We start from the raw sequence: 13062 nt of genomic DNA, 5'->3' as shown, positions 1-13062 counted from the left end.
TATCTCTGAATGGAAACAAGGAAGGTTTCTAGTTGGGGTCTGAGCTACACAGTGTGACGAAAGGGTAGCTTGAGTTATTATGTCATGTGGGAATGGCACCCAGAAGGTCTTTAGGATGTCTCTGCGGAGACTCAATTTGTATTGGACGTGAATAATTACACCAATGGAGACAAAAGCAAGAAAAAGCTCACGAGCTCAACACAGGCTTGAGTCCTCATGGTGCCATTCTTTCCGTTTTAAAATTCTTAAAATCTGTTTTCACAGTGCGTATGTGTGTTGTGGGAAGTATGTATATGTCAGTGTGGATACCAAAAGGGGTCAGAAGCGTTCGACTCCCCTGAAGCTGGAGCCACAGACGGTTGTGAGCCACATTTGATGAGGTATGGGGAACTAAACTCAAGCCCTCTGCTAGAGAAGTACACAAGCCATCTATGTTTCTAGCACCCATCCTTGCCCAACTTGGCTATTCTATAGTGGAGATCCCACTCAGGTACTCTGCTATGTACTGTTGCTGCAGAAGCTAATGGGAACATACTGATAACCAAGCACAGGAGTAAGCAGGCTTTGAAGGCAGTCTACAGTAGCAGGAGAGATTCCTCTGCTTTTACTAGTATCTGTTTCAGACCTGCTGCCTCAGAGAACCTAAAAACCAGGTCATGTTGCACACAGACAGGACAGCTACGAGCTCTGGATAGCTTGGGTTGGTAAACATTCCAACTTGTAGGTTCTCACCCAACATCGTAGCCTTGCAGACTTGCAGATTTGAAACACTGAATGGGAACAAGTCAAATGGTTGTACAGCCATGCTGAATACGCTGGTGCACTCGGGAGGCCGAGGGAGGACAATGTCCAGTTTCAGGCCAACCTGGTCTACATTGCAAGACCCTTGTCAAAAGAAAGACAAAACAAATGTCCACCATGTGCTCGCTGATGCAGAATTCCTGGCAACTTCTTAAATTGTGTCTCAGAATCTGAGGGCTACGCTGTTTGGTTATTTCCTTTGGATTTGAAGGGAACTGTTTGTGCAGAGCGCATGCTGTAAACCTGCTATTGATTTTCATCTGAGGTCAGATTGCCATGGTTTCCACACATTCCTGTTCACTGAGTAGAGCTCAATCCTTTGAAACTCGCTGCAAATGAAGCACCTAAATTCCAGTCTCTACCATAATCTGATTAGTCATTAGCCAGCTATAACAATGAGCAGTGAGCGGTCAGCATTTTATTGTTCCTTTTCCTGTTTTTTGTTTGTTTGTTTGTTTTTGTTTTACTTTGATTTTTTTTTGTTCTGTTTTGCTTTTTTTTGCTCAGAATAAACAGGGAGTGCTCTCCTGACATCACCTTATACCTTTCCAAAAATGGAGGCTTGTGTCTGAGGTATATTGACACCCAAAAACTCTTGTTAACAGGCTGTTGCTTGCTACGATTTACATCAATGAAGAATCGATCCCTCTGGTACATATCCCAAAATATCCAACAACCTTACTAAATTTACACCAGCCAACAAGTGTGTGGATTTTTTTTTTGTTACTTTAATAGTGAAATATGTCACTGTGCTAGTAAACACACCCATGCCATCTGTTGGGCTGAGAGAAAGGCAGCTTCTAAGAACAATTAGTGCTGTGCATTCTGTTAGTTTGGTCCACCCAGTTGTGAGGAGAAAGACGTTCTGCGCTCTGTTCCTTGACTTCTCCCTACCTCTCATCTCCATCAGCCCTTCCCTTCCTACTTCCTCTTGTTCTCTGGCATCTCCTCCCTCCATCTCCATCTTTAGGTGGATTAAGAAGAGGTCTGTAGGTGCCTGGCAGACTCTCTCAGTAGGGTCTTTAGAATAACTTGCAGAAATTAAAAAGGAATGAGTTTTGTGGGCAAAGAAAGAATGTTTCGAGGGAAGGTTGGTCTCATTAGGCTGAGGGGGACTGTATCGCTAGCAAAATAGCCTTGTTGAAGGGTCCTCTCAGATAAACTCAGCCCCCTCAGATCTGACAAGCTAGATATCTGAATGGCAGAATCAAGGCCTTTTCTGAAAAGTTTTTATTATGTCTTGGAAGAGTTCACTCACTAGCATCGAGTGTTCTGTATCACATCTGATTTCAGATTCCACACGGATTTTAGACAAGGTTAGAATGGACCAGAATCTTCTAAGGCTTCTCAAAGTTCCTGCAACAGATCGATATTCCGTGCCACGGGCTACTTGGTGCAGTGGACCAGAGGCTAATAAAACTGTCCTTATCCATAAGCCACAGTATTATGTGACCGTGTCTGGGCCAGGAACCAAGGCGTGCTATGATTTCAGAGCCTGGATTCCTATCACCTGGGGAGGAGATGTGCTCCGGTGACGTAGGAAAGCAGATAAATCAACTATCCCCAAGACCTGCAGCCTCCAAAATTAAGGGAGAAAATCTGCGTGCGGTTGGTTCAATTGGCACCCATTAAAGCTAATAACTAATCATCCTCGCGAGTTTCTAGCTCAGAACGATGAGATCTGCAAAGAAAACAACATCCGTCCACTTTTACACTCCAGTGGAAGGGGTGGTCCCTCGCGGCGGGGCGGCACAGTCTCGCCATCTGGAGAATAAATCGAGTGTGAAGTACAGTATAGTTTGGGACCAAGCCCCGTGGCGGCCGCTCAGCAGTCAGTTCATTAGCCCCAAACTTCCAGGGATTAGAGGGGCATCAATTCTACTGTCGGATAGGATGAGACAGACAGGGCACAGGATTCAAGAAGCATCGAGACAACCAGGAGCCCCCTCTGGCTTATTTATAGAACCACAAAGTATAAACACACTCAAATAAGTGCCTTAAATAACAGCATCATCACTGTTCCCTAACATCTGAATTAACACCTCCTCTCCCACCCCTCCACCCCCGCACCCCCTTCTCCCTTCCCCAAACTGTGAACGTTAAAGTACACACTTTACCAGGACCAGGGGGAAGCTTGCCTCCATCTGGTAATTAAGAAATAGGAAGGACCTCCTTGACTCAGGGGAGATGTGTAGCATTTGTAATTAAAAACATATATAAAATTAATATTTTCATTCCTTAAAGACAAATGCCATGCCTTATGTTCCAAAGCACTACTAAACTCTTCCTTTTCCAGATTGGTCCATCTTAACCCATCTCATTGGTCAAGTGATGTCATAGGTATGGCCTCTTCCAGGTTTTGAGTATAAGGTCCTGATATCAGCATCTTTAAGCTAAAATTGTCCAGGCCAAGTTAGGTTAAATCAAAACAAAACACAACAAAAGAAAACAATCAAAAACAAAAAAACAAAAAAACTTGGAGCGAACTGCTCCATTTAAAGACCTCATTTTTCATCTGCTTTTTAGATATTTATGATAAAAATCAGAAATGCCTGTGACACAAAAGAGTTCATCACAAGGAGACCATATTGTACTTCTTCATAAATGCACAGAATTTATCATTACAGGGGACACTAAAAGGGATGTGTAACCGAATTGAAAAACATGTTCCCTGATTCTTGCAAACTGGTAATGTGTTTCATTAGACAAGAGACAGTGTTGACTTTTAAAAGGTCATTAATTGTACAAAATAATGAGTTTTGTCCTGACACTTTCAAATATGTACGGGATATACTCTGATCATATGAATTTCATTGGTTTTTATGGGAAAGAAATCTTGGTTTGTTTCCTGAAAGGAAAAGGAAGGATAGAAGGAAGAGAGAAAGACTTGCCTCCATGACATTCTGTGTATTAACTGGTTTAAAATCTCAAGCCATGCTTCATCCTGCATAATTCTCCATGTCATTCCTATTTACTCTGAAACCACAGATTTAAATACAGGAGAGCTTTGGTTTGGTCTTCTTTGTTTTTGTTTTGTTTTATGTGTTTATCATTAATGCTACACTAAAACAAGGGCTTAATAGCAAAAAATTACAAACCATTTTTCATTTCATTTCAAGGACTGAGAAGGCTCAGGAAGCTTATAGTACGTGATTGGAATTTCTCATGTTGGAGATTGAATCGACTCTACGGGCGGCAAACACAGCATATAAAAGACAACGATGACATCCGAAACTCTATGACAACAATTTATTTTACAGGCTCTGAGTAATTAAAAATGTTTCTAAGGCAGCCAGCAAGAGGGGCTCGGAGGGCAAAGGTCCCTGGGGCTCAAGCTTGAGGACCTGAGTCTGATCCCAAACCTCAGGGTGGAAGAGAGAACTGGCTTGTGCAAGTTGTCCTTTGACCTCCACAGGAGCCAGGTATGCTCTGGCACACACTCCATCACAAATAACTGTAACAAAAAGTTTAGAATATTTCTAAAGGGAAAATGGCTCTGAGTCACACAAGCACTATATCTGTCTCACATCAAGGAGGGCAGGCTTTATATTTGTGCATTTCTCTGAAGAACCATAAATAAATATCCATCTCAATAAGAAGCACGCAGCAGGTTTGAGGGAAGAGTGGGGCTGTCTGCAACTTACATTGAATTATAGAGAATGACTGGATGGTGAACAAGAGGACAGACAGACAGACAGACAGACAGAGATGAAGACAGGCAGAATTAATATGTTAGTGGGAAAATACAACTGGGAATACATGGCATTTGTCATACAATCTTCCAAGTTTTCTCACGTTCAAAATTCTGGTAATAAAACTGAGGGGGAAAAAAAACCTGAAAAGACTTCTAAAATGTTCATATTTTGGAGAGCTGGTCAATGACTATATATTAGAAAATTTTTTTCTTTAACATTTGTTTCACAATAAAAGAACTTTAAAAGTAACAACCTTCACTTTGTTATTTGTAGGACATAATTTGCAGAGGATTATTTGAGGTTTTGGTAGGTTGGTTTGTTTGTTGTTGTGGTGGTAGTGTTTTAGGTATCTCTTTTTGAACTTTTCTTTTTTTTTAAACGTGTAGCACATGCATGTCTGGTGTTCTCAGAGGGCAGAAGAAGGCATTGGATGCTCTACAACTGGAGTGTGGGTGGTCATGGGACACCATGTGGGTGCTGGGAACCAAATTCAGGTCCTTTTGCAAGAGCAACAATTGTTCTTCACCACTGAGCCATGGCTCCAGCCCTTTGGAAATAGTATAACGAGATAAAATTCACACAGCATATAATCTCTCATTTTTTTTTACTTCTTCTTTCTGCACATTTGCTTTGTTTTGAAACTCAGAGACATAGCATAGAACCTTCTGTAAATTGCTTCTGTCGTTCGTGATTATGTGCCAGGGTTCATTCATGTCCTGCCATCTATCAGTCTCTTCTCTTCTGCTGTCAGACAATATCCTATTGTATGGATACAGTACATTATGTTTACATCAGCTAATGGACATTTAGGTTGCTTTTTATTTGGAGCTGTTGTGGAACATGCTCTAACACTTATGAACCCCTCCTTTGTATAATATTCACATGCATTTCTACCTCTCTTGAGTTTGTCTAAAAAGAAAGAGGGAGTCCTAGGTTACATAATAACTTGTATGTTCAGCCTTCTGAGGAGCCATCAGGTCAGCTGGTATCCCATCTCAGCAGTATATGGTTAGCAGTAAGAGGCCCATAGGACTTGAAATGAAGTAAAAATTTAGTCAGTAGAACAGAACCTACTGCCCATAGGCAGGAGTGGCACTTCCCAGAGAGCCTAAGGAGGGACAAGGGGACCCTGGACTGAGGCTGGAGCCTCTAAAAACTAAGGATTTTAGTACCAGCAGCAAAAGGAACAGACAGACCCTAGGAAAGAGCTCCAATGGACAGATGGCATAGCTCTGAGAATACAGGAACTTGCCATGGACAAGCCTGATGATCCCTAGAATCCATGGTGGAAGGAGAAAAGTGACTCCTGAAACAGTTCCATGTGGGTAATGAGTGTTGTGTACATGTACATCCCCCCACACCTCTCTCTGTGTCTCTGTCTCTTTCCCTCCCTCCATTCCTCCCCCTTCCCCTTCTCCTCTCTCTTTCTCTCTACCTTCCCCCTCTTCTCCTCTCTTTCTCTCCCTCCCCCTTCCCCTTCTTCTCCCCCCCCCCAACCCAGAGACAGAGAGACAGAGGATGGCTAGTATATATGAAGCCAGAGGTGGAAGCCCTGCTTAGTGTCAGAGGGATGGACAGATGGACTGAGCACAGTGTCAGCATCGAGAATTAAAGCTATGCTCTACTGGAAAGAAGGCTGAAGAAGTGACAGGACATGAATTCACAGGTGCACCCTAAAGTCTCTCTGGACCAGCTTCCCTGTGCCCAAAAATGCATTTGGAGGAGCTGACCTGGTCAGGTCCTTGTTCAGTCCCATTCACATTGAGGCGTCTTCCTTTGGGACAGCCTCTAGGCGCAGAGTGACTCCCATTTATCTTCAGAACACGCGTTTGCGCGTGGGGTTCCATTTTGGGGACTCCTGATCCAGCCCACTGACACAGCAGAGTGGGTGGCCAGCCACCTCACTGAGCACACCCTCTAATTGGTCTCCCTCCACCCTGCCCCCAGAGGACTGAGAAGGTGTCTCTCTTTCCCAACTGGTACAAAGTACAGCTGGAGCCAAGCTGCCCTCTCCCTCTCTCCGTATTTATATTTCACGACTTCTCTGGGTTACAGGAGGTAATTAACTGTTTTGGTTTAAAAGCCCTCCTGCTGGGTCGCAGTCTGCGTGGGAGAATCAAAGTAAACAAGCAAAAGGGAGCACTATCATCAAAGGACTCCGCACCTACCTTTCTTCATTATGAGAAGGGAAACGCGCGCGCCAGCGCGCCATTTGCCGCAGGTGCCGCGGATCACCCGTTTGGGGCAGCATCCCGGCGCTTTCATTCTTTTGAATGGCAAATCAAGAGTGATCGGTTCATAATTTAATGAGGCAGGCTTACTGAGGGTCCAAACATGCTGGAGATAACAGGCGCATCACCTGTGCCCTGCCTGAACAGTTGTAAATGATGCTGGCAACATATTCTGTCAGGTAACTTCCTCTAGCTACATTGTGGAAAAGGGATCAAAAGTTTCCTCTTCAAGTGAACATCAAGAACCAGTTGTTGGGGTTGGACACCTAGTTCATTTGGTAGAAGTGTTTGCCTAGCATGCTTGAGGACCTGGATTTGATCCCAACTCATACAACCTGGGTATGGTGGGTCTCACTGGTAATAGCAACTGTCAGGAGGGGTGGGGGGGGAGATCAAGAAGTTCAAGGTCATCCTCAGCTGCACAGCAAGTTTCTTGCCAATTTGAGTTACTTTTTGTTTTAGTTTTTTTGGTGTTTTTTTTTTTTAAATGTGTGTGTGGGCGGGGGAGCAAAACTGAGCAGTGGTGGCACATGTTTTTAGTCTCAGCACTTGGGAGGCAGAAGTAGGTGGATCTCTGAGTTCAAGGCCAGCCTGGTCTACAGAGTGTGTTCCAGCACAACCAGAGCTATACTGAGAATGCCTGTCTCAGAAAAACAAACAAACCAAATTTTAGAAATATATTTGCTGTATTGTGTGAATGTGCGTGATGGGCTGGCACATAGGCCATAGCATGAATAAGGGAGTTTTGCTTCCCTCCACCTTTAGGTAGATTCTGGGGATTGAACTGAGGTCAGTGGGTTTGTGAAAATGTCTTTACCTACTGAGCCATCTTGCCAGGCCAAGAACAAATTTTTATATTAAACTCTAGCTTTCTCCTTTGTAGATATGTTTCTCTATCCATCACTAAGACTTTGACACCCGCAGGTCCACATCTCTCCCAGGCTGTCCATGGTGAGTTATGAACAGAGAATGACACTGGGGTCAGAAATTCCTGTCTCTGTGCTGCTTCAGCAGTTTCTAAGGTATAGGCACAAAGAATCTGTCATCCACAATGGAAGCTATAGCAATGTACTGGAAGAAGTAAAAATGCCTGGAGGCATGGCACAAGAGTACTTGTCATGATGCAAACCAGGTTAAGCCTCATGTCACCAAGTTGCTAGTGCAAGCCCTCAACTCCCTGTCTTCCCAAAGCAGAATACCACATGTAGATAATTAAAATCTGTTAGGGTATTCATTTGTCTTCCTCAGGAAGCCAGGAAGGGAAAAAAATTAGGTAAGGCAGTAATGTGTGTCTTAGCAGAAACAAAGTGAAAAGGAGCTATTTTAGCAATGCCTAAACTGGATCATGCCTCTCCTGAACTACTTTTCATATCACCAAGGCTTTAAAGCTAATAATAATAAAAAAATAATATAAAAGAAAGAAAAGAAAAAAGAATAAAGACAGAAAGCCCCCTAAACCCTTCCAGACAGGAGCTTCTCTTAGACAGGGTCTTGTGTATCCAAGACTGGTCTCAGACTTCCTATGCAATGAAGGGTAATTTTCAACTCCTCCCCTCTGGCTTCCACCTCCAAAGTGTAGGGATATCACAGGCTCAGTACTTCTTGTATGTCAGACAAGCACTCACTCTACATCTCTAACTCAGGGCACCCCCCTTCCCCTTCTTAGAGACATGGTCTTGCTAGATAGCCTTGAATTAGCCTGGAGATCACTATATAGACTAGACTCAAAATTATGGTGCTTCTTTGTCTCTGCCTCTGGAAATTTGGGTTTGAAAGCCTATGCCACCACACTTAGCCTATATTTTTTCTTCCAGGTGGTAAATTAAGGTACTTAAACGTATTTTAACATAAGTATCTATGTGTGAGAAAGTGTGAACGCCATGGCATGAACATGGAGGTCAGAGGACAACCTGAGGATTGGGTCCTTCCCATCATACAGAGTTTTTTTGGTTTGATTTTGGTTTGATTTGGTTTTGGTTTTTTGAGACAGGGTTTCTCTTGTATGTAACCCTGGCTGTCCTGAAATCAATTCTGTAGAACAAGCTAGCCTGGCCATCATACAGAGTTTGAGGATCAAACTCAGGCCATCAGGCTTGGTAGCAAGGGAACTTACTTGTTAAGCCATCTCACTGACTCCAATATTTTAAAGGATCACGCTTTTCCAGAACATATTCACAGGTATTTTAAAGGGTTGTACTTTTCCTCTTCATTCATATATGTTTCCTTAAAGTCAACACTGAATCATAGAAAAAGATGGCTAGGTGGCCTTGAGGGGTGGCGGTGGTGATGGCCGCAGCAGTGCACACCTTTAATCCCAGCATTCTCAAGGCAGAGGCAGAAAAGAGGAAGGTGGATCTCTGAATTCAAGGCCAGCCTGGTCTACAGAGTGAGTTCCAGGAAAGCCAGGGTTACACAGAGAAACCCTGTCTCTAACACCTTAAAGGGGGTAGGGGTGGGGCAGGAGATTCGGAGGAGATTCAGAGGGGGGGGGGAATGGCAATGGCTTTTTTTTTTTTGGATAAACATTTCAGCAGTCCAGGCTAGTCTCCAACTCCCTATGCAGGGTTATGCAGCCAAGGATGGCCTTGAACTCCTGATCCTCTTAGTTCACTTCTGGAATCCTGGAAGAACTTAACCTGTTTAGGCAGTGTTGGGGATCCAGTCCACACACACTCTAAGGCAAGCAGGGTACTGATTGCCCTCTACCCCAGCCCTCCAAAAAATACTTCACTTATTTTTTTTAAATTACATTTATCTGCTTTGTGTGTGGGAATGGGCAAGTTCCATTGTTCCACAGCCCACATGTGGAAGTCAGAGGACAGCTTGCAGGAGGTGGTTCTCCTCTTCCATTATGAGGATTCCAGGGATCCAACTCAGGTCACCAAGCAATGCCCCTTTACCGGCCGAATCATCTCTCTATACCCACTGCATTGGTTTTTGTTGTTGTTGTTTGTTGTTTTTGTTTTGTTTTTGTTTTTGTTTTTTTTAAGAAGGGGGAGGCTCTGATAACTGTGGTCTGGTCACCACAGAGGGCTCTCCTCTGGGACTACCCACACAATCAGTGGCTTCTCTTCCAAGTATAGCATGCCACAGTCCCCTGCAAAATGACTGCTGTAGAGTACGTGTGCCCTTTCCCAGGGTGCACCAAGTCCCATGCACAGGATCGTGTCTAATTAAATGCCCCCCTCCCCGGAAATGCTAACAAAACAATGGCGGGCTGGCTGCATGCTAGGTTTTCCCCGTGTTTTCCACCTTTCCGGTGCCAGGCCTTCTCATCCATTCCTCGGCAGCTTTGTTCTCTCACCGGTGCCAGCCAGGCAGGCGTACTGAGCGACCACTTGGGTTTTCTTTCCTCTTTCTGCGCCCAGTAAATTTTTATAAAGCGTTTAACGTGAGAACAAGTAGGTTAATTTCCCGAGTGGCATACTCAGAGCCCAGCACCACTGCTGCGATTTGGCTTCTGAGGTAGGGGCCTCGGCCCCAGCAGCCAGAAACCTTGCCAGATCCTTCTCTGAACAGCCCCAGGTGCGATTTAGCAGAACAGATTGTGTGGACGCTGGACGGCCTGTGTCACAATGAAATGGTGTCCTTTCTTCCTGAGAGATGAAGACGGAAGCCTCTTGAGCTGGCAGTTCTGCCGTCAGAGGCCTCTGGACATGCAGGACAGGGGAAAGGCAGCCCATCTGGCCCCACACACCTGTCGTCAAGTACTTTAAAGTTCTAACAACATCACAGTACCACCCGAAGCTCCCCTAGCCCCCGCCCTATCACATATCTGTTTTCTCCTAACTCTAAGTGGAGCAGGGAATCCAAGGTTTTATTTTAATATGCAAAAGATAGAATCATAAGGAAAATTGAAAACCGTGTCTGGCATTTAATATACACCTAGCTGGACTCTACATGAAAGCTTGGTACACAGTGACCTATGAAGCAGATGGTGACCAGGTGTCAGCTCACCCAGCAATGGCCAGGCTGCTTGGGGAAGATGCTGTGGAGAGAAGCCAGGCTTCACAGCTACAAGTGTAAAAAGCTCAGAGATGAGAACAGCTTGTTTCCCTGAAGTCAGTGGGATTAGTGAGTCTTAGAAAAGACCAGGCTTGAAGCTTAGATACAAGTCTTCATTTTACAGCAGCAATTTTACCCTTAATGATACTAGAGCAAAAGAATCCCCATGCCAATGGCTTTGGAATAAATTATGCAGGTGCTTTTTAATATATGATGGGTTCAACTCCTAAATAGATCATAAGTTAAAGGATCAGATACTTGAGAACTGAGACAAGAGGGATGTCATGAGTTCGAGGCCAGCCTGGGTTGTAAAGTAAGACTCAACATAAGTCATAAGTCAAAAATGCATTTTCTAACTTTAACCTTCAGACTCATCCTGATGTACTGTAGAGACCTGGCTGTTTTTAGAGTCACAGGGCTGACTAGAAGCTGTTCTCACAACACTGCCAGCATATTTGATTACCCATAGCCACCTCAAAAACAGAGAGGCTCTAGAAATTGAAATCATGTCACCAGGCTTGGTGGCAACAGCCTCTACTCACTGAGCCATTTTGAAAGTAGGATACATTATATAGAGGAAAACACGGTGGCAGGAGCACAAGGTTGCTCGCTCACATCTAGGGAGACCAGAGAGCAGAGAAACGGGAAGGCCAGTGTTCAACTGGCCTTGTCTTTTTAAAGTTTAGTCTTGGACCCCAGCTCACAGGATGTTATCATTCATATCATACTCAAGGTGGGTCTTTCCTCCTCAGCTAAACTGCTTTGGAAATGTCCTTGATAATGTACCCCAAGGTGTGTCTCCTAGGTGATTGTAAATCCAGTCAAGTTGGCAGTGGAGATTAACCATCACAGCAGGAAAGATACAGTGGCTGGTGTGGGAGGGTTTGGTGGCTGGTGTGGGAGAGTTTGGTGGCTGATGTGGGAGAGTTTGGTGGCTGGAGTGGGAGGGTTTAGTGGCTGGTGTGGGAGGGTTTGGTGGCTGGTGTAGGAGGGTTTGATGGCTGATGTGGGAGGGTTTGGTGGCTTATGGGGGAGAGTTTGGTGGCTTGTGTGGGAGGGTTTGGTGGCTGGTATGGGAGGGTTTGGTGGTTTGGTGGCTGGAAGAACTTGTAGAAGTGGTGGCTTCTTATTGAATAGGAGGTATTGACAAGACTGCAGGTACAGGGACAGTTTATAACCTTCTGCCTGTCAGCTAAGCATCATGTACCAAAGAAGTTTCACTCTCTCCAAGCAGTGCTAGCTGTTAGAGACCATAAGCTCATGGCGGACATTTCACATCAAACAAACTCTGTATCATTAGGACTTAGTTGTTTCCTGGTTTTTGCTTTTGATTCACTTGTTCGCTTCATTCAAGAGCTTTCCTGGCCAGGCAGTGGTGGTGCACGCCTTTAATCCCAGCACTTGGGAGGCAGAGGCAGGCGGATTTCTGAGTTAAAGGCCAGCCTGGTCTACAGAGTGAGTCCCAGGACAGCCAGGGCTACACAGAGAAACCCTGTCTCGAAAAACCAAACCAAAATTTAAAAAAAAAGAGCTTTCCTAAAAACAGTCGGTATGAGGCTCTGTTTGAGGTAAGAAGAAAACAGCTCCCTATCTGTGCAGAGCTTCTCTGTAGTCAGGACAACAGCTAATCAACAAGTTAAACTAAGACCGACCTCAGCGGGAAGTGCCATGAATAGAACAGAATTAAGTGTTGGTATTGAGGGGACAGAGGGGATGGCAAAACAGCTTCTCAGAGGATGTGCCAATTGGTCTGACACCTGAACAACTAGACGTGAAGCCGTAACACATTTCTCAGAACATTCAGCATAGAGCACGTGTGCAAACAGCTGCTGAGGACACAGTCTATTAGTACAAACACTAGGTCCAATTAATTGCCCACTCAGTCCTACAGGAATAGCCATGGACCTTCAACTCTCACAATGTTCTTCTAATCCAGCCGTGGAACCTGCAAATCTGAAGTCCACTGTGTCTGGGGACTGGATGGTCTTCTCACCTCCCTGTGCCTTTGTTTCTGCCTTTCAAGGAGGGGTTAGGGATGTGGATCAGTTGGTCTGTCAGACATGAACAAAGCTCAGGGTTCCATCCCCAGCACCACATAAAACCAAGACACGGTGTTATAATGGCTACTGTTCTGTCAACTTGACACAAGTCATCATGGGTGGGCGGCAAGTTGAGAAAATGCATACATATGGTCCGACTGTCATCAAGCCTGTAGGACATTTTATTAAATAGTGATTGATGTGGGAGGGCCCAGCCCCTTGTGGGCTGGCAGTGCTGGTTCTGTAAGGGAGCAGGCTGAGCAAGCCAAGAGGAGCAAGCCATAAGCAGCA

The 13062-nt window shown here is 44.7% G+C and overlaps 1 protein-coding gene across 1 annotated transcript in view; it reads right to left on the bottom strand.

Annotated features, from left to right (window-relative positions):
* Clybl (citrate lyase beta like) overlaps positions 1-13062 on the bottom strand; it is a 110902-nt gene that overhangs the window by 32449 nt on the left and 65391 nt on the right. The window contains exon 2 of the mRNA XM_028771585.1: positions 626-770. Within this exon, the coding sequence (XP_028627418.1) occupies positions 626-770 (145 nt within the window). The remainder of the gene's footprint in view (positions 1-625; positions 771-13062) is intronic.

Source organism: Grammomys surdaster, unplaced genomic scaffold (assembly GCF_004785775.1).
Source record: "Grammomys surdaster isolate TR1022 unplaced genomic scaffold, NIH_TR_1.0 65, whole genome shotgun sequence".
Lineage (NCBI taxonomy): Eukaryota > Metazoa > Chordata > Mammalia > Rodentia > Muridae > Grammomys > Grammomys surdaster.
This window is presented reverse-complemented; position numbering and strand designations above follow the sequence as displayed.